At 37.6% G+C, this 22,972-nt stretch overlaps 1 protein-coding gene across 3 annotated transcripts in view; it reads left to right on the forward strand.

The window, feature by feature from the left end:
* Positions 1–22,972, forward strand: part of Gap43 (growth associated protein 43) — a 103,465-nt gene that overhangs the window by 21,470 nt on the left and 59,023 nt on the right. The window contains exon 1 of one of the 3 annotated variants that reach the window (XM_033755914.1): positions 22,215–22,404. The exons of the other annotated variants lie outside the window; for them this stretch is intronic. Within the exon in view, the coding sequence (XP_033611805.1) occupies positions 22,381–22,404 (24 nt within the window). The 5' untranslated portion in view covers positions 22,215–22,380. Of the gene's footprint in view, positions 1–22,214; positions 22,405–22,972 lie in introns of those variants that run through there. 3 annotated transcript variants of the gene reach the window in all.

Genomic DNA, 22,972 nt, shown 5'->3' on the forward strand with positions numbered 1-22,972 from the left:
AGGAGCTATCCAAATCAGCAGGGGCTTACCTCAAAATTTTCCCTTTTGTGGTCTCAGGTTTGGCTATATTACTTATTTTTATACTGGTAATTTTTCTAAAGGAAATAATAATCACAAAGATAACTCAGAAAGAAAAGAAAAAGAAAGAAAGAAAGAAAGAAAGAAAGAAGGAAGGAGCCCAATAAACTCAATAAGAAAAAAAAAGGAAGGGAGGAAGGAAGGAAGGAAGGAAGGGACAGTTAGGGCAAATCTCTACACCTGGAGGTGACAAGCACTGGCTTCTCATTGTCTTCCAGAAGACTGTGGCAGATACCATCTGTCTAAGAGAAATTCTAGCTGTCATATATTCTTGCTAATTTGGCATAATGCAGCTTTGTTCTAATTTTTCTTTTTTTAGTTTGTAGGATCATCTACAAAAGGATTAGGCAATGATGAGTGTAAAGCAGCTCCACTTAATTTTAATCGGAGAAATGCTACTCCTTGACATTAGTCATCTCATTTTGAATGTTCTTGAATTAATTCCAGGAATTATCGCCATATTTATCTATTTTTAGCAAATTAGCACTTTCTAAAATATTGAGCTGTTGTCTCCATATGCACTAGTTTGCTCTAAATGTAGAATGTTGGTAATTAGCCTTACATCCATTATTTGTAATCTCAGTTCCAATAAGTATTCAAAATGTTGTTTATAAAGGAAAATTGGTAAAATCCTAATATCTTCTCATTACTGACTGCACAAAAGAGCTAGATGAGGCAAAGAAAAAGATAAATGGGATGATCTGCAAAGGTTAAGCAAACTTAGGAATTGATTGCTTTTCAAAAATAGCTTTAGAACTACATAGTTAGCATAACTAGCCTAGAAACTAGTTTTGCCTAAAATCTGTCAGAATGCACAACCTCTGCCTATTTTTACTTTTCTTTGATTTGAAATCCAATCTACATTCTTTAAGTATAAGCTAAAAATTAAACTTTTCTCTTAAAGGACAAACTAGATATTGTAGCACCTGTTTCCAAAGGATGTATTCTACAGTCCAACTAAAATTTCTTCATTAATTACAGGAAAAGGGGATGGGAGAAGGGAGAGAAGAAACAGTCTTCCTTTTAAAAGTTTCAATTTTAAGGAGTTGTATTACAGTTAGACTTACAAGCATGTGTTGTGTTAGGGCAGCTCACTTTGATTATCTAACTCTTACCAGGGCTCTACTAGAGGAAAAAGAATAAGCATTTAGCATATTTCAAAGTCCTTTCTTTTTAAATTAATGAAAAAGTAATATTTTATTTAAGAGATAGGTAGGAGTATTGATCCACTGTAAACTCTCCTATTCATTGTCATAGGACATTTGTAGAATTTTTCTTCCAAATTCAAGTTTTTTTTAGATCAGGATTTCTGAAAACTTTCTGAGATCTTTAAAAAAATTAAAAAAAGGTTTATGTTATCTCACTTTACAAGTACTGACTTCCTTTGGTAATACTTGAGTTGGGTGTTTGATTTATTCAAATTTTTTTCTTAAGAATACAATTTGCAATATTTCCTTAATCTTTAAGGAATGTATAACCCTAATGAAAGAGAGAGTATTATTTTGTCTATTATCTAGAAGCTCTATTCTGGAGAACTCAGGTGAGTATCATGTGTTAATTTGGATAAGTTATTCAGAATAATCATCATAATTCAACATTCCTTGGAGATTTAATTGCCTTTAACTGAAAGGTACAAGGTGATATCCTTATGATAACTCAGCCAGATTTGTGCTTCCAAATGGGTGGAAAATTAACTGAAAAGCTGTACAGAAAACCTGAGGATAAGCTTTAGTTTTTAGTGCATTCTTTCTTCCATGTTGAACTTTGTATTCTTAGGTGAAACCAGTAGAGAGGATGATTGAGAATTTTTGCAATTGAAAGGACAGGAGAAGGCTACATTTATAAAATAGACTCAGTCAGTTTGGAGTTGGACCATGAACTACCATAGGAGCATTAATGACCAGGAGTGGCTCGGACCTCCAGAACATCATCTGGGAAACACAATATGCCCAAGAGAAGAACGAGTTAGAAAATAATCCAGGAAGTTTGGTCGCTATATATTTAAAAAGACTTGACTATACTTAAGGCTAAATTCAGTTGTTTTCCCTCACTTAGTAGGAAGAAAGTTGATCCTTGGTTAAAAGAAGGAATGCCAATTTTGTCTTCATAGTTATTCTCATCTTAGGACACACCAGATCTTTTAATAACTAAGAGTTTTTCTGCAAGCTCCTATTGTTTTATCACATTATCAGTCCAGTGTCACTGGAAACTGACTTCTTTGTATACATGCTGGAGTTTAATTTATTAAATATACCTAACCAAAATTATCACTTTTATCAAGTTGGATATATAGTAAAAACCCATCTGTAAAGAACTAAAGGAAAACCAGTAGCAAAATCTACTTTTCTGTAGCCCCCAAATTGCATGGTATTAAAAATAATGCTTTTCCTTTTATAATTTGTTATCTCAGAAAACTTCAGATTAAACTATCTTCTTCCTAGATTGGATCTCTGAGTTCCCTACTCTTGACAGTATTTTTTAGGCATGTCAACACATTCTGTTTACTAGCTCTTAAAAAGAAGTAACTGATTTTTCTCTTTCTTTTTTAAGCCATACTACCAGTTATCAAGTGTTTTTTCACACCTGTCCTTTCTAAAATCTGTAAGCCTTTCTCAGTCAGTATTTTAGGTTGAGGCCTAGCTGTCTAAAATGAATGAATCCATCTAGATGGGTAATAGTTATATACCACCCTTGGAAGAAGAGAAAACAGTTCTTCAATTTTTGTGGTCTGTGGTTCTTCAGATAAGAAAGTCCAAGTGAAAAAGTGGATAGTCACCAAAATTCCCTCTTTTCAGCATCATTCTCTGCTGGTTATTCTTACATTTATTTCCTCTTTCCCTAAAACTTCAGTAGTTTTACTTTGTTTATGGAACTAATTCTAATTTATTTATTCATTTTTGGTTTGCAAGGCTCCTCAGAATCCCTTACCAGTTCCCTAATCTTGTCTTCTCTCTTCCACTGGGTCTGGTATTGATTAAGGCTGTGAATTCAAACAAATTTTGTCTCTGTTGGTTGGCATTTCCTTTTACAGAGATCAAAAGTATTGAACAAAGTCATCTTTAAAGCTTTGAACTTGTAACATAACAATATTCTTTTTTAAACATTTTGTCCAGGCAGACTTAATATGAATTTAAGTATATTTTTCTTCAGTCATTCTCCCTACTTGAAAGTCCCCTTTTTTTTCCTTAGCTCAGTCTTACCCAACCTCTGTGCCTTGAATGAAGTCTTCTCATTTGTGAAGGCCTCTCATTTATGAAGAGTTCTTTGTGACCACTTCACCGCCTAGGTCTTCTATAGCATATAGTTTGTCCCCTTCACCTGCCTTCATCCAGCAAAGCCTTACCTAATCACCATTCATATTTACTTGCACTTGATTCCCACAACTAGTTTGCAGACTCCTTGAAGGTGAGGTATCCACTTCCATCCCTGGATCAAGAAACACTGATTAATATCTACTCTGTGAGGGCTCTGTATTAGACTCAGAGCAATTCCACAAGACAAATAGCAGGCTGAGTAAACTCTCAGAAAGTCCAGTGGAGCTATCTTTCATTACTTCTCTTTGACATTTGACATCATGACCAATGTCTTCCTTCTAAAGCTATTTTCTTGGCTGCCATAATATTTATTTCTATAGGGCTTCTACTCCAACAGTTTTGGTTGCATATTCACCTGACTAATCCCAATTTGGCATATTTTCTGCCACTAGTTTCTGAAAAATTGGTGTGCCCGGGCTCTTGTCCTTATTTTCACAAGTCCTTACTTAATGCAAATTCTGTGAATAATCTAATCCCTGATCACAGCATTCACATGGACTAGTGAGTCTCAATTCTCCAGGTTCTCCAGCCAAAATTATTTCCTGGGCTCTAGAACTTTAGATATAAACCTTCTACTGAAAATCTTTCTAGGATGACTCACAGGAACCCTCGTTTCAAAATGTCTTGGTTTCTTTTCTATGAATGCTCCCTGATCCTCCAGTCAGGCCTGATGGTCCATTTTGTGTCTTCGCTGTGTTGAGTATGTAACGTCACTACAACATCCAACACACTTACTGTAAGCATTCATTTACATGCCTATCTCTTTTGCTACACCAGGAAGTACTTTAAGGTCAGAGTCATGTTTCATTACTGCCTCTGTATAGCTTTAGCTCTGTGTGTGGCAAACTGTAAGCTGTCATTAAATAGGAGTGGAGTAAATGGAGACTATACAAATGAACAAATATCAGGGTCCAGTCAGTAGTATGTGATGGCAAAATTCAATTAGGGCTGAGACAAAGGTTGTCAAATTTCTACTGTTCAATCATGGAAACTACACTCTGGCACAGTCTGTAAGTGGGCACTTCATAGATATCTCACACAAAACTAAGACCACATAGCCTTGGATTTCACCCAAGAAATGCCAGCTGGTTGCTTCAGCAAATAACAGTCACCATTTTGTAGATAAATACTTTATCTTGGTTCAGAGATACAAGCATACTTGGTACCATAACTACCAACTATCTGGGCTAAGGATAACTAGTCATTTTAAAATATACAGCTTTGTCTTCTTACCTAATTATTCCACCTGCTGAGCCAGGTATTGAACATTCAGCCTTCTTCTCACATATAAAGTTGCTATTTTTTAGTAATATTCTCACAGGAATCTCCATGAAGTGTCATCTTTGTTAATAATGTGAATTGTAGGGGCTAGAGGTTTAGCTTAGTGGCACCAATGCCTGCCTGAGCCAGGTCCTGAGTGTGATCGTGGTTCTGCGTCCCCCCAAATAATTTAAAGCCAATTTTTAAAAAAATGTAGCACATATGCAGAAAATGCTCAGTTGTTATTGCTTTTCCTGGCCCTTTCAGGTCCTGAGTGTGATCGTGGTTCTGCGTCCCCCCAAATAATTTAAAGCCAATTTTTAAAAAATGTAGCACATATGCAGAAAATGCTCAGTTGTTATTGCTTTTCCTGGCCCTCCTGTACGTCTCTATCTGATGTACTTGTTCTTGCTCCCCAAAATAATAAATGAAACAAAAGATAACTAGTAAATTTTCCTAGAGCAGAGTCAAAGACCAATTGGCTGAGAAATCGATCACTTGCCAACATTTAACTTATATCTCTTACAAACAGTGATATGAATTCCTGGGAAATGGAGCTAAGAAGAATTAGGTTCTCTCTTGGAATTCTAGTGGTAAAGAAATATAGCAATTTAATTTTTGTCCTTGTAAGAATAGATGTGAGATTCAAAAGGGGAAAAGAAATGTTCATGATTATTAGGTATTTAGGTCCCTTTCAGCTCAAGCTAAACAACGTAGAGATTAAATATGGTGTTTGTGTGTGTGTGTTTGGGGGGCTGAATGGGAAACAAACATTATTTAAGATTTCTTTATTCAGAAAATGGTAGTATAAATTTCAGAGAGGTGACTTTTGAGACACATTTTAGAAACATTTATAGATTGGAATAGTATTCAGTCCAAAATCAAATTTTGGAAGGGCCAAAGAATATATATTTCTGTTTAGGGAACTGATCATAAGAAAAGCAAAATCAAGCAGATTTTAGCTGAAAATATGAGTCAGTTTCTTTCAATTGTACATTTTTTATTATGGCAGTTATGTGGGAGGTAGAGAAGATGTGTAAGAACTGTAGTTTGAACTGCTGAGAGGGTAGATAAGAGAGGCAGGTACTCAAGAGAAATTGGAGAAATTGATTTGTTAGGATATGGCGGAACTTTGAGAGACCCACTAGTCATGAGTAAAACCACTTGAAGAGAATTCATTCTGTCTGCTGATCTTGACACACACTGCTTTGCTTTCAGTTTGCACAGACTTTCCCATTAGTCTGTTTTCTCAACAGAGCCCTTCTATAAGACTGGAAAACCAATTCCGCATCGAGACTCTGGACTCCTCCACTGATGGACACCTAGAGACACTGAAAGGTCAAGCCATTGTAAATTTTAAGTTGCCCATACTGATGTGATTTCCAGGAATAGCCAAAAATCTGAGTTACTCTGTTCAAATGACATTTAAGCCAAATTCTCTGGAACTAAGAAGGGAGCTTTCTTTGGATTCTTGTGGAATATGAATAGGTCAGGCCTATATTTGTACAAGAAGATCAGAAATTAGACTAGGGTTGACAGAGTTTTCTTAGTCTTTTTACATATGAGTTATTGCTTCCTCCTTACATTAAAACTAGAACTTTTCTCTATCCAAAATACTGAAATATTCTGCTCCCCCAAACTCCATGGATGTATCCCTCTTTCATTAAAAGATCACTTCAGGTATTTCCTCATTCCTTATTGCTCCACACCATATTCACTGTCATAGCCTCTCCAGAAATTTCCCCTCTTCATATTGTTTCTCTCTCTTTCTCCCTCCCTGTTTGTGCATATGTACTGGTTTATGGATAATTCTTCACAATTGGGAAGTTCTGTGTTTAAGAAAGGAAAGGGCAAAGGTGGAATTCCAGCCTGCATTAGTGCTGTTCCTTTGAGAGTGACAGAAGAGGATCCAGATCCTATTGGATGTACACATTGTTGAATTTTCTAAATTTAAGATGGAATTTATATGGTTCATTAATGAGAAGAGTTCTTTTGCAAATGAAGACTAAAAGTTATTTTTCTCTTGTTCCCCTTTTTGGGTCTTATTTCATATTAGTCTTTTCATCAAGACTAATTTCTAGAGACAGTATTATTCTGAAATATGGTGTATAAATCATTTATTCATTCAGCAAACATTTATTAGTCATCTATTATAAGCCAAAGACTATGCAAGTACTGGGAATATAGAAATGATATTTTTTTAAATTAGTTTTTGCCCTACAGTATGGCAGACTGTGTGTCAATCTAAGAGTGTGCTATGCACGATTTTATTAATCTCAGGTGTTATTTTTTAACTGTTCAAGATATTTCCCAATATACATTAAAGTTTCTTCTTGTACAGATGGATTATTCAACCAGCCTTGGCAGTTTGGAGGGTGAGTTTTGTAAATAAAAAGAAATTCATAGGTATGGAGACTTAAATATCAGAACTCCAAAGGATTTTAAGGATTAAATGCATTAATACATATACAGTGCTTAACTCTATACTTGGCACGTCCTGAGCACTTAATATTAGCTCTTGCTAATCATTGTTGATGCTGTTGATGAAAATGAGGTTGTATCTGTTTCAAATTAATCATATATCAAATATCTTGTTGTTGGGGCTCTTAAAGGACTAATTTCTGGATTTAGAGTAGTAGGGGTGTTTGTGTGTGTGTGTGTGTGTGTGTGTGTACATGTGTGTGTGTGAGTGCACACATCCCTGAAGTTCAACAAACACAAACTTATTTAACTGAGAAGCGAGATATTAATCATACCAACTCATCCTGTGCTCATCATCACAGCTAATATACTCTGGGCCTGGAGCCTGGAACTCAGGTATAATTAGCAATCCTTACAGATGTGGCTAATACAGGAGCAATGGACATTTGACCCTGCCTTGGCTGAGTGAGAGAGGCTCATCATTCTGCACAGCTGGAAAGTGGGCATCTCAGGACATAGATTTAACCACTTTGAATCTTCAAGGAGTGATGCGAAGATGCAATGGTGATTGCAAATGATCCTCAGTGGACACATGCTCTGACCAGTTGGTGGTCTCTCCTTGATTGTATTTCCTGGGCCCGTCTTTCTTTGGTTCCTGTTTTTTGATCCTGGTTCTCCGGCCTTTCCATCAATAATGTGAACTCAGATACTATCCTAATACCTGCTGAGTCTGTTGCCTGCACTCAAGAACCTTACTGATACAACCCTGTGCTCAGAAGTCAGGCCCAATGTACTGGATTATTGCAGTACCCCCAGGGCTTTTGCACTTGCTCTTCCCGCTACCTGAAATGCTTTCTTTGTGACAGATACTCACGAGTGACTCATGTACCTCCTCAGGGCTCTACTCAAATCTCATCTAGTCAAATCTCATCAAAGAAACTTTTTCTAATTACCATGTAGAAAACAGCACCCCACCTTTCCCATCTTATCTGCCTCCTTTTCTTCTCTTTTATTATCTTTCCAACCCTTGTATCCCTATGTGCATATCATAATATTTTCATACCTACCAGGGATAGGTAATCTCCGAGAGGACCACATAGCTGTTGGTGAGTTTATTTCCTGGAACCTGCTTGATACAGTGCTTGTCACATATCAGGTGTTCAATAAATATTTACCGAATGGTTGCCTGCATTTAAATTCTGCTCAACAGTAATAAGAAAAAGCTAACAATTTGCTATAGCTAGTGAATCCATCTGACCTTCCCCCTGACCTTCCTGATTTCTGTCCTAACATGTTGACTGGCAGCATCTTGTATATTGCATTCATTCCATCCATAAAAGCTATGTGATGCAGTGGCTTTCCAAAGACTAATGAAAGAGGGGCTTGGTCCTGCCTACCACTATAAAATGCTTCTTTATTTCTCCTTTTACATTTTAATTGTTTAAATATTTGGGGAGGATTTCCCTGCTGTGGTAAATTTATACTCATTAAATTGTCAAATGTGACTTTATTGTTTATTTATTTATTTATTGCAGGCACTGAGGGGGAAATGCTTGCTTTTGCTACTGGCACCATCTGGCTTTGACTGATTATTGTATTTTACCTGATAGTCTTTGGACAGGACTATCAGGGTGATAAATGGGTGAGAGTGGGAGATGTTCAAGCACTGGTTGAGAAAGGATGACAAAACCTGTAGCAATAACTCAGATCGGGTGAGGCATTCCAAACACTGAATGAGATGGAACATCCATTCCAGATCCTATTTGCATTTCAGGTTAATCTTCAAAGAGGCAACATGGCAAAAACATTCCAAGATAAAACTAGCAAGATCTTTTAGAAAAGATCTAAGTTTCAAAGCAAAAAAGAAAAATCCCTTATGATTACTGAGTATGCCGTGATTCTATTCAGTTGTCTTCACACCTAGAAGTTTGCGTATTTCTTAGCATCTGTGGCTTATAGAAGGAGATTTTGCAAAGTGACTCAGTACATTTTGAGATATTTTGAAAGTTTAGCTTGTGGGAATTGAGGAATAAAATGTATGATAGCAATTGGCACAATGTGAGATAGACACTGAGTCCTGTGACTACAACCTAAACAAAATCCAACCTTGGGCTGGGGAGTAAGGGTAAAATCCCAAGTTCAATCCCAGATACCGAGGGAAAAAAAAAAAATCCAATCTCGTGGGCATTCTCAAGCTCAGTCTCAGTCTCCACCAGAGGCTTTCTTCCAGACAGGAATCGGGTGATAGCTCTGCTAATGTAGGGTTTCCTTGGCATGTTTGAATCCATTTAACAGTCTTGTTGAAGCAAAAGAGCTAAAGATATTCATTTGATCTTTCATCTTTCCCTGGAGGGAGAGAGAAATTTTTAAAGTGTGTATCTATTATTTATTGACCCTGATATTATTTTGTTTTTATCAATAGATCATCTAACACGTTCATAGCACCTCTGGTTCAGAAAGAATTTTATAAGTCATCGTGTCTATGAATCATTCATTTATTCATTAGTAAATATTTACCAAGTGCCTGTTATAAGGATATAGACTAAAACACATGAACCAGACAAGGTCTTCCTTCTACAGGTTTCTTTAATTCATCTTCATGATATCTTTATTTATTAGTTGGGACTTTAACCTTTGGTGCAGTGTCTCTATCATTTTGTATATTGTTGCTTTTTATTTACTACAGAACCTGACAAAACAGGTAAAGCATGAAGGATTAGTGAAGCCCAGGCAAGTTTTACTTATCCCTCATAATTCAAAAAGTCAGATACAGAGATCAAATAGAAATGATAAATAGTTGATTTAGTAAACTCTTTCACTATTATTTTCTTGCTTGGTTTCTCTGAGACTTCATGTATCTGGCCATTCACCATGATGCTTATCCAGAGAGAGAAGTTATAAACTACATTTGGATGTGTGTAACCAAATCAGCATCAGTTTCCTGCAAAATATTTCCCAAAGTTGCTTAATATATTTCAGAATACTTTTCCTTATTATTGAATGAAGTCTTGTCAACTCAGTTTAGTTTCATCTGCGTAGACATATACAAGCTTCAAAATAAATCTAAAATATTAAAATGAAATTCTTATATTTGTAAAATGATTAGAAATTTCTGAAGAAAAATATTTCTTGACACTCTTTAGCACTGGTCTTACACTTAAAGCATTATGAAGTCTCACGAAACACGAGTAAAATGGCACACACAGAATGTGGGCTATGGAATTTTAGAGAATTTTTGATATTTCTACCTTGGGCTTTAAATGATCAATTTTTATTTATCAGAATTTTGGTTAATACTAATTGAAAAAACTAGACTATCTCTTGTAATTGTAAATATGCTCTTATAACCCAAAGCTATTGAATTATGCCTCTTTATGAAGATTTATTAGGGTTTTTCTGAAGCCATGATCTAAGAGTGCCCTATTATTCGCTCACTGTCAGGATCCAGAAACTTACTGCCAACTGTAAAGTCAGCCTTAGATAAACAGATTGTCTGGCTTAGGCCACCAATCTGTCCACAATTTTTGACCTATAAAGATTTTTTTCTACAAGCAGCTCTGCTTGTGTCAACTGTTTATATCCACAGTGGAAACTTCCAAAGCTGTCATTTCCCAGGTTTGTTTTGCTTATACAACAAATTCAACAAATTACTACTACTATACCAAGAATCTCCCCCCATCTGTCTTTTTCTCCTTCCCTCCCTTCTTCTCCCCATTCTTCCTCCTCCCTCCTCTCCTCTCTTCTTCCTCTTCCTCCTCCTCTTCCTCCTTCTCTTTTACCTTCTTCTTTGGCTAATTACTGGATTCAGTAGATACTACATGAAGCAGGGTTTTTTTGATCAAGGACTGAAGCTAAAGGAGACCCCAAGATTAGAACATTCAAGCTTTTCATAATGTGCCTTGGTGATGTCACAAGGACTTAGTAATGACTGTTTTAGATGGCAAAATTAGGGGAACCCTTACAGTATCCTGAATTAAATATAAGTCCTCAAAAATATGTACAATGCCCTAAATTAGTATATTGCCAACTCATTTAGACAATATATAATGAGGATTGACCCAAACAACAAGAGAGCTTTCCATTGAGACTCTTTTACACTTTGGGGCCATACTATGTATTGGAAACCTTCTCTCCCTGTTTTATATATTAAGTATCTGTTTCCAGAGTACTAAATAACTCACTTGTATTCCCTGAAGCCTTGAGATGGGCCTAAGTCTCTTAGATGCTATAATATAGGACATGGTGTGTTGGGGAGAGTGCTATGCTCTGAATATTTATGTTCCCAAACATTCCTCTGTTGAAATACTGGCCAACTTCCCCAAAGTGATAGTATTAAGAGGTAAGGGCTTTAGGAGGTGATTAGCTCAGGAAGCGGGGTTAGTACTCACATAAAAAGACCTCATAAAACTGCCTTGACTCTTAGAACACTCGAGAAAACAATGAGAAGGTTCAGTGATCCAGAAACCAGACCCTTACTAGATACAAAAATCTACAAACCTTTTTATCTTGGACATCCTACCCTCAAGAATTGCAAGAAATAAATTTCTGTTGTTTATTGTTACAGCAGTACAAACTAAGACAGAAGGAAAGCAAGGCTGATGTTTACAAAATATGTACAAACTGAGGAATAACATTCAAGAAAATAACAAAAGGAGGCTCGTAATTGAAGGATAGAGAGGCCCTGAGGACTTGGTGATGAAGTTACTGGAGGAGGCAGAAAAACCAGAAGGCTCTAAAGATGAAGAAACAGGGGAATTGAGCAGGCAGCAGGAGGGGGAAAGAGAAGGTGATTCTGTGACTGGGAGGCTGTGACTGGCTCACGAAGACAGGAGAGACTGGCCAGAAACAAGCGAAGAATGACTGGTGGTGAGATCTGGGAGAGGAAGTGGGTATGTAGGACAAGGCTCAGGCAAGAATGTGGGCAATGTGAGGAAAGAAGTATTAAGGTTGGTTATGTGCTCAGGGTTGCAAGGAAAGATGGGAAGGCAAGTTAACGGGCTATTATTCCAAACGCATATGGATGAGGAAAGGAAACCTCAGCCTGGAATGTTCACAATCAAGATACAAGAATAAAACTAATTGCAGACCCTTGAAGAAAAAAAACCAAAAAACAAAAAACAGGCCATTTTCAGGGCTTATGAGATACAAAGAAAAGACTGCCATTACGCGCAGTCTGTGGCCATTTCAGTGTGGCTTCCCAGTTGGCATGTGATATAGGGTACAACGAGGTAAGTCACAAAAACAGTCTTTGTTTTAGGCAATTATTTTGGGCCCTTGTGCAGATCTGCTCATGTTTTGTTTTCATTTCCCTAGTTCTTACTTGGCTAGTTCTCTATCTTAACCTAACTTTCTGCTTCTGACTCTCCCTTGTGTACCCTATCAGACAGTCCCATTTGGTCTGACATTGGGAATTCCCTGCCCACCACTAGACTCTGCTCTGTTCCCAGCCTTGATCACCATCTCTAGCAAGGACTCCATTACCCGCCTTTTTTTGGTACTGGCGATCAAACTCAGGACTTGTGCTTGTGAGGCCGGCAGTAGAACCATTGAGGTAAATCCCTGACCCTCATTACTCCATTTCAAACCTGCTAAATGCTATAAATCAGGTCAATTCCTCCAATTTGCCCCATGGTGGTGAGGAAATGAATACGATCACAAGATTTCTAGCTTAAATTTTGTAGCATATAAGTATTATTTGCAAATTGCTAATCTTGGAAGGGAAAGCTGATTTGATAAGGAAAACTGTTTGCTATTGTTTTGATAAGGATGAAAATTGTTTTGATAAGGATGATTGTTTTTTTTTTCCAGCATGGTCAGTATGAATGGGACAACCAGACAGAAAAGTTTGCTTGGAGATTCAGAAGAAAAGGGAGGGCAGCAGGGAAGATAAGGTGAAATGATTCAAAGGGTGGTGGACAACACCTTCATGGCTTCAGTTTAGGAAGACTTAGAGAAAGCCTGAGAGGACAGTTTACTCACCTTTCAAGGGCAGAAAATAGTGCATTAAAAGAAACAGAAAGGTAGTTGACAAATATGGTAGCATATGAAGTCAAAGAAGCCAGTAATGAAAAACTTCAAATTAGAATGGTGGATGCTGTTAAATTAGAGTGATTGAGAAGACTGGGTATGGAGAAGAAGACTGGGTATATGAACAAGGAGACCATTGATAGCCTCTGGGTGGGTAATTTAAGGATGAAAGCCAGGTTTCAGGGCTTTACAGAAATTAAGATGGAAGTAATACAGATGTCATGGTGTAGATCTGGAGCGTCTCCCCAGACCTTCAACATGTTCAGAGGTGGCTTTTGAAAGATGACTGGGTCATGGGAATCCTGTGTCCATCGGTGAACTGATCCACAGATAAGTTCCTGGATGGGGTGCTGTTAGGAGTTGGGACCAGGTAAGAAGCAGTGGGTCACTGGGGTGTGACCTTGAAGGTTGTAATCTCTCCCCCTGCTTTGCCCTTCTTTCTCTGCTTCCTGGCTACCAGGACGTGAGCAGCTGTCCTCCACATGGGGCCTTTGACCATGTCATTTGTACCTTGGAGCCATTCTACTATGGACTGAATCCTCTAAGAACTGTGAGCCTAAGTAAACCTCTCCTCTGAGCTGCAGGTGCCAGGTATTGTGCCCAGTGATAGGAAAGTAATGAAGTCAAAATACAACTGCATAACCACACATCTAGAAATTTGGTGTTTTCTTGGATGCTGCTGTTGTCAAAAATATCACATATTGAGTACTTAGAAATAATAAAAAATTATTTCTTACAGTTCTGAAAGCTGAGAATTCCAAGTCGAAGACACCAGTAAATTTGGTGTACAGTGACGTCCTAGTCTCTACCCTCAAGTTGGCACCTTGTTGCTGTATGTTCAGGTGGCAGAAGGGCAAAAAGACACAAATTCACCCCCCTCAAACTTTCTGAGAAGGGTATGAACCCCATCCATGAGGGCTGACCCATTGTGACCTAATCCTCTCTTAAAGCCTCTATCTTTTAAGACTGTTCTATTGGAGCTTAAGTTTTGACATGAATTTTGCAGAGACACAAATGTTCAGCATTGAGTGGGGGAAGAGAAATGAGAATTTACAAAAAGGGTTGTGCCCAAACAATCTGTTCTGTTTTTGAAAACGGACCCCAAGTTACCACAAAACTCAAGAAAAAGGTAAACATCCAAAATTGTAGAGTGCAATTATTTTGGAAAGTTGGTGATAAAAGTATGACCGTGGGAAGCAGCAAGACTGCTGGAGCCCCATGATTTGGGTCAGAAATAAGGGACTTATAAAGGGGATAGGAAAGAGGAACTCCAAGATGGAATATACTGGTTTATCTTAAACTAATATAAAGGACTTTAGTTATATTGTTGGCACTGATGGTACCAGGTTTGGGGTTGTACCATTTCACTTGGTACTCTAAAAGGTTTGTTTATTTACAGTATCCTAGGAATGTATGTACAGCAACCAGGAATGATCAGGCTATCTGCAGTCCTGTCTAGCTGAATCCCCTACAGGGGTGCTATTTTTCAAGCTAGGAAGAGATTTATGTCAAAGTAGATGGAAGAATAGAGAAGTGAAGCCTGAAAAGCTAAGGGAGAAAGTAAAGAAAATGAGATAGGTTCTATGCTTAGACAACAAAGAAGGGATCGGTTCAAATGCTTAGATTTCAAGGAGCTGCTTGTGGAGAAATCACATAAGCTTGAAACATAAAAGTAAAAAGAAGAGGATGAGAAATGTGTTGATTTGGAATGGTGTACATTTTGGGGATCCTATCAAAACTCCAAACTCCCATTTTTTTCTCCAGTGAATTTTGGTTAGCTGTTCAGAATAAAAATGAAGAAAGAAAGACCTTCTGTATATTAAGTGGCAAGAGTGAGCTAAGCTATATTTACTTGAGTGTTGTTTAGATCACTTGGCTATGTCATCTGGAGACATTCTCAGCAATGATTTCTGACAGGGAGCACCTCAGATGTTTCTAATGCACGAAAGAGTGTCACCATCTTGCTGGAAGGAAGAATGTTTGGAAACCACTGACTAATTTGAGAGCACGATAGAAGGCATCATGCCCTCGTATTCTGTGTTCACTTTAACCTTCACAACCCTCACAATATTCCCTTTACTGGGAATATTTCCAAGGGGAGGAATAAAATCTCTCCCATTATGTACGGGTGGGTTTTTTGTTGTACGGGCATGGGTTTTTGGTTAGGTCCACTGTATTTGAGAAACCACTAGGATATATCTGTAATCAAAAAGAAAAGTTCAATATTGATCATGTGTAGACATGAAGTTTAGATATGATGTAAACCCCATACTTTTTATTCTGAATTACTTTCAGTTTATAAAGAGTTTACTTCAAGTGGCACCTAGATTTTCCTTCCTCTCTGGGCTCCATTTTTCCCTCTTTCCTTCATATCCCAATATTCTACCCCTCTGTCCCTCCTCTGTCCCATCCCTAGCTCCATATTAGAGTTCAGATGGAAAACTTGATTATTATGGTTCCATCCCTTGCCCTGAATTCTATTTCAACAGATCAGCATTAGAACCTGAATATTTGGTTCTGAGAACTTGCAGATCTGTACATGGAGAAAATGTCCAGACACTTGTTATCCTGACTGTCTCCCCAGGCATAACTCTGATATTCGGTATTATGATTTTTAAAAAGTCACTGTTTTTTATCTAGTCTTACTCCTTTATAAAGAGTAAAGGCGAAACCGGGTGTGGTGGCACACTCCTGTAATCCCAGCACTTGGGAGGCTGAGGCAGGAGGATCTCTGTGAGTTTGAGACCAGCCTGGGCTACATAGTGAGTTCCAGATCAGTCTCAACTACATAGTGAGATCCTGTCTCAAAAAAGCAAAACAAAACAAAACAAAAAGAGTAAATTCTACATAGTGAGTTCCAGATCAGTCTCAACTACATAGTGAGACCCTGTCTCAAAAAAAGCAAAACAAAACAAAACAAAAAGAGTAAAGGCAAAAGAAAGATGTATGGAAAGAGATAAAATCTAGTTCTGTCAAACTGAGGCATCTTTTAATATTTGGAATCTATATTCTAGGATGTCCTCACTCTGAGAAATGTGTACACCTTGATAAGAGGGTTCTGGAAATCCCCAATGTCCTCAACTCTGTTTCTCTCCCTCCCTCCATCTCTCTCTCTCTCTCTCTCTCTCTCTCTCTCTCTTTCTCCCTCTCTCTCATACACAATCACACATGAATAACAATAAGAATTGTTGCTTTATTTTGTTTGAAATATCACTAGTTCCTACTTTGGTTGATTGGTTAATAATTTGCTTGAGTACTTTTTAATTTGTTTAAAAAAAAACACCCCCAAAATAGTACCAGTTGCCTACGGTAAGATGGAGTCAGAGATCAATGCCAAAATATTGAGTTGGACTCTGTCACAATGAACATTTCCTGAACTCATTTCATATTACATTTTTAAAATGTTTCTGTTTTCTACATTCCATTTTATCAATACATAAATGACCATTTTTTCCTCTATTTTCTTCTCCTAATAAACATCTGGAAGGATTATTGTAATCTCTTCATTTTTGTCTAGACTGTGCTTTTCTTATGCACATGAAATTTGTCCTACCCTCCCTCTTGTTCTAAAACTGCTTTCCCTTGGGTCCCCAGTGGCCTGGTCCTTTCCATTTCCAATGACACTTTCTCAGCCTGAGCTCCACAATATTCATTGCACTTGACTTGGTGGACGGCATTTCTTATGATTCTCTCTTGGGTCCTCTTCTGCCCCCTTTTAATTATCTGGTCTGACTTTCACTGGATCAGTTTTATTCTTTTGGCTTCTAAATAAAAATATTTTTCCAAATAAAAAGATCTTAGACTTTCTGCCCTCTAATTACTAATTATCTTCATTACAAATCACAAATATAACAATCACACTTTCATAATAGTCTCAAGTCTCTATTTTTGGTGCTAACATACTCTAATTGCTTACTAATTGTAAGGGCACATGTGTAGTCTCTTCCAAACTTTCGAAAATGAAACAACCTTTCTCCAAAACCTAGTTTTTACTTTAAGTTTTCCTTTTTTCTCTTATTTTTCCAATCTCAGTGATGAATCTTTCTTAAATCACTAAACCACATATTAACTACCCCTCATTTAATTCTGAATACTTGTGACTTTGTGTTACTTATTTATTTCTTTCCATTGATTTGTTGTTTTGTGTCTAAATGGTAACTTTTTGTTTTACACACCCATTATTATCAATTTTATCATGTTCCATAAATAAATATTTGTTAAGATCTTTGAAATAAGTTACTAATATTTTGCATATATTCCTCTAACTGTAGCAATTTTGGAAAGGATTAATCGATTCTGTTGAAAATTTGTAGATCTGAGCATTTAATTTGGGTTCAGGTCACCATCTTGAGACAAAATGGTAGCTAATAAGTTTAGTGATAGGAGAGTTTCTATAACTTACCATTAGCAGAGGATTCTGTATGATTTTATGCACTTTACACTGAATACCTTCTGTTATTCAAAAGCTCTGAAAAGCACTGTCAAACAAAAAATTTATGAGGCAAACTGAAGGACCTAGACGTTAGTTGGGTCATGTAGACACCAAAAGTGTAACAGAGCTAAGCTGAAAATCTGAGCATGGTTTATCACACCTCATTTTGGGAACTACTGAATATTAGCAAACTTCTTTCTTTCTCTCCTTTCTCTTTCATGTTCCTTCCTCCCTACCTCCCTCCCTTCCTTCTTTTTCTTTGACTAAAGTATAAGATAGTATTACCAATGTCAAAGAAAGCTAGAAACAGTTTTGAGGACTTGTTTCTGCTCCCACTTTGTGCCCTACACAATTACTTTACAAAGGATAGCTTCTTCTTCCTAGACTCCTATTGTTCCCCGTATTGGGTTTGCAAATTCCTGAATTAGAAAGTTGTGAAGAAGTTGAGGGTCTAGTTTAAACTTCTGCTATTTCCATCCTAGTCTTGGTTGTATGTTAGGTTTTCCAACCTTGCCTCTGAATTTTATATCTGAATCACCACTCTACTAGTTCCAATGTTTTCATAACTTCATCCAAATGTAAATATTGCTGTTATATTAAAATAACACTTTTCTTGCTATGTTTAATGGATTTGTGCATGAAAAATCACTCACTCCAGCTTTCCAAATACTTTGTATCTGAAATTTAAATTTTATTACCACTCTACATTCTTACCAACATCGCAGAAAGGTTTCTTTCTCCCTGCACAACGCATATATCTAACTCTTGAAAGTGGCCTGTATGTCCATCACCAGATGAATGTATTAAGAAAAATGTGACATTTAAGCACAAGGCAGTACTTACTCTGCCATAAAGGATAAACTTGAGTCATTTGTAGGGAAAATTGATGCCCCTCGAGGCCATAATGTTGAGCGAAATAAATCAGACACACAAACTTCAGTATTGCGTGATTCGTCTTATTTGGGAAACCTAAAATATAACTAAAAGATAGGTAATAACAAAGAGGGAGACAGACCGTTTCCCCAAGGGAAAGTGATCAAGATAGGGAGGGACGAGGGAGAAGGAGATGAAAGCAAATGAAGATGCATTATGTATCTGTATCAACTCCCCATAAGGAGTATAACCATCATGTGCTGTAAATACGGACTAATAAAACAGTAGTGCTGAAGAATATCCTCTAAAATATATGAAACAACAATAGGAAGTATTGGCTTTCTTCTCCTGTCCATTCTCCTTGTATCAAACCTGCAGTATCAAGGCATTTTATACATTACTTTTGTGATCAGATAATTCTGCCTTTTGTTAAAGCTGGGAGTCTCAGTTTAATTTATCTTCACATTTGAAATTTGCTACATTGGCATAAAATAGTCTGTGCTTAAGGAATTTACCTTTCTTTAGCAATTGACTACGATATGTAAAAACTGAATTGGTTGGTGCTCACAATGAAGTACCAAGTGATTCAAATACTACAGATGCTATTATATGTATGCTTACGGTGACCTTAAGAAAGTCCCACACTTACTCACTTGTCCACCTATGGTAAATGAAATAGAAAAGACAAGGGTTTACCTGAAAAGGTGTTCTCTAGAGAAGGATACTTAAGAAATACAAACCACCCTTACTGAAGAGCTTAGCTCTTCCCAGGAAGATCCTAAGAAATGATGAGTAAAACCAATACTCCAGCAGCACACTTCTCTTACATTCTGTTTGTTAAAAGCCTTATTTTGCTTGACCACTACGCTTCTGAGTCAAAAGAGTGCTTCAGCAAAATCTGCCTCCCTGGGGACAAAACCAATCACACACAGTCACACTTTCAGAAAGGAAGGTACTGATGAACACTGAGTGGACAAAAGCATTTCTCCCCTCCAGCAAAAATTGGTCAAATTGCTTGAGAAAGAGACGAAACATTATGTTTATCCCTGTTTACAGATGTTTAACCAGTGCCCCTTCAGAGGGTCATATGACTATAAACAGCATCATGGTAATTATATCCATTGCAGCAAAGAACAGATGTGTAAATTGGTGGTTTCTTGAGTGAAAATAATACCAAGTCCACTTTCCAGAAATGTACAGTGCAGTGCAGCTGTAACATTCAGAACAGAGGTTTCTTTAGTGTCTGTAACTAAATGTGATTACATTTAAAAGAATATAGAATTCAGTGGTGCAGTAGGAAAGTAAAGAGACATCCAGAAAATGACTCAGACAGTTTTTTGGGTTTAAATTTTTCTGGTGACATTGGGCAATCCAAAGAAAGTGGTAACAAATCTTTGATTCTACAGTTTTCCAGGCAAGAGGATGAAATTAGGGGCCTCTGATTCCCCATACACCTCTGAGGTCAGTACATCTTAAATATAAACAAGACTTCAATGAGGAAAGATTGTATGTATCAAGATGATAATACATCTGACTTGTGAACACCAGAATATTTCTAACCTCAGTACCGAAAGGGATGGTAGGAAACAGAGTTCCCAATAACTGCAGTCCAATGGCTTCACATTTTAAAAGCCCGTGTTACCTTGGAAACAACAAAAATAATTAGATAAAATAACTTCTACTAATGAATTTATTGTGTTGTAGATACTCGTATTCCTCAGGATGTATATTTATATGACTATCTGGTAATCAGTATTACCCCTAAAACCCTAAAAATCAAAACAACACCAACCACCTTATTGTATTAGAACAACTTATTAAACAGGTCTGTTATCACTAATAAGCTCATCACTGTAAGCTTCACTATCTTCGCTCTGCATAAATTCTTTTGTTCTTAAAGTGTGTCAAATCATATACGCAGAATGTTATGCAGTATTCTAGTATGTGCCTAAAGGATAGGATTTCTTCTGGATTGAGATTATCAGTATGTTACATATACTGAAACTTTGCAGAAGACCAGTATGTATCCTACAATTTAATAAGTGTGATAAACACTGAAAGTTAATTTGCATTTACAATGCATATTACAATATTCTGTGACATTATGCAAAACTTGGGAGTTTTGCTTCTGGGGCGGAAAAGCACAATCTGCTTTTTTCAGTTTTACTCTTCAGCTTTTATAATCTCACATTAACTAACCACACAGAAGCATCAAACCATGTCTCTATGATTGGAGTATAACAGAAATAATCTATTCTGCTAATCTGGGTCTTTCAGGCCCAAAATGGAAGGATAATAAATAGAGATCTGCCAAATGCCTCAAGCTAAAGCATGCCTTCTGACACTAATGATCTAATTCAGTTATCTACTTTGTTCCAAACTCAGCCTTCTGATTTTCGGTGGCCCTGGGCACTCAAGGGAAAACGGAGGAGGTGATGAGAGCTAGTGCCAGCTTTGTCACTGATCAATTCATTCTCTAGGTCTTGTTTCCATGGCTGTGAAACAACATGGTGTGATGGTCTCTTGTGGGCCTCATGTCACAGGTTCAGTGGGTCTGCATTATGTACGCTGGAATTTAGAATAGGGTTCTTGGTTCTTTGTGTGGGATGTCTGCCAGTGGGTAGCCATTGACTCTAAAGTTGGGAGGCAGAGGGTAGGAACTGAAAAATCTGACTTGCTAAAAACAGACATTTTCAATAAAATCAAGGAAGTTATTTTCAAGCAGAAATGTGGCTGACTTGCTAAAAGCAGACATTTTCAATAAAATCAAGGAAGTTATTTTCAAGAAATATGGCAAGGAACACATTCCTGTTGTCTCTGTGGTCTATGGAGCACTTAGAGCAACCCACTGGGCAACAATTACAGGGTACCCTGAACTCTTTGTATCAGTCCCTCTCCACCCTCATCACTGGACTTAAGGCCATGAACTTGTTCTAAACCAGGATCCTGGGGGGATATACTTGCATGGAGGATTGTACCACTGATGCAGATAAAAGAGCAGCTTCCTGCCAACCTGGAATTCAGTTGGGAAAAAAAAATCATTTAATCTACCTAAACCTCAAATTTGTAACAGTGGAAATGGTATGTCTTTCTCTATTTCTCAGAAAGTAGGTATTGATATTTTAGTGGAACAGCCTCTTAGCAAATAGCTTCTTAGAAAAGCGGGCCATTTCAGAGTTGTACATTTATTGTATTTCAAAATAAATGGTTAAACCTGCAACTTAGAATGCATTTCCCACAGAAGTCAAAATTCAAGTTGACTCAAACTGTAGTTGAAATTCTGTACATTTGCCATGGAAACATGGGAGAAAATGATGTTACTATGTTTTGGAGAGTAATAGAGATATTTCTTTGTATCATTTTTACTTGGAAAACAAATATTATATATATATATATATGTATAATATATATCAGACTATATATATGTTACTATATATAAAACCACATGAACACATTTCCCTTTCCAAATCTACATGTGTAATGCTAGCCCTAGTCAATGGTAGTCAAAATGAAAATGATAACAAAATTCTTGTTTAGTAGGTACGTTTGTCATAAGGAGATTCTCAACAGGAATGAAAACAGGGACGGATAAAAAGGAAATTTCCCATGTTAATTGGGCAACAATTAGAGGAAATATTATTAGGGAGAGACGGAGGACAAGGAGAAAACAGGAAAAAAAAAAGAGGGTAAAAAAGGAAATGAGTGGTTTATGTGAGCGAGTGATGAGCTGAGCTGACGTGGACGTGCAGTAGGGTAGGTCGCTCGCTCAGGTTTAAGCAGAAAGACTCGGCCAGGCAGCAGAAGGTGGAGAGATTTTCTTTTTCCATTATGCATAGTCACCGCCACATGGTGAAACTGATCAGAGCCTCTTTGGTACTGGTCAGTCTACTGGAAGAACAGAATATGTGAATCATTTGGTAGTTCGCTTATTCCTTCCATAAATATTTACTGAGTGCCCACTGCGTCCCATGGAGTATGCTAGGAGCTAACGTTAAAACGGTAAGCAGCTGGGCGTGGCAGCGGGTACCTGTAATTTTTTTTTCCAAAATGCTTGAGTCTAGTGTAACACATAGACCTTTTTATTGGGGGAGGAGTGATGTATATTTCTGACATTCTTAGCAATACCACGGATGCTCAGCAGAAATTAATCATCAGTTAAATACATTGCTTGCTTCAGACTCGGGGCACTCAGCGCTACAAAGCCTTTGTATATAAAAAGACTGACACAATACGTGGAGTTTGGGGGGACAACTTAATAGGGAGCGGGGGTGAGGATTTAATCAAACTTTCTTTGCCCTCTAAGCAGAGCTGCTTTTGAGCGCTCTCCGCCGTATTCGCTCTTCCGCCCAAGCGGACTCCGAGCCAGTCCCAGTGTTTCTCGGCCTCGTTCTCCTCGCCCCGCCCAGTGCATTTTGACCCGGGTCTCTGTCCGTCAGCCCCCATTCTAGCTACACCTCGGTCCCATTCCGTTTGCTCCCGCCTCTCGTCAGTGATCTCATCCCTTTGTTTCCACAGCCCAGCGGCCCCAACTCCTTCTTCCGGGCCGGGCTGCGGGCGTGGTCTGGGC

The sequence above is a fragment of the Fukomys damarensis genome, unplaced genomic scaffold, assembly GCF_012274545.1.
Source record: "Fukomys damarensis isolate Sample0158 unplaced genomic scaffold, DMR_v1.0_HiC HiC_scaffold_24, whole genome shotgun sequence".
Taxonomy (NCBI): Eukaryota; Metazoa; Chordata; class Mammalia; order Rodentia; family Bathyergidae; genus Fukomys; species Fukomys damarensis.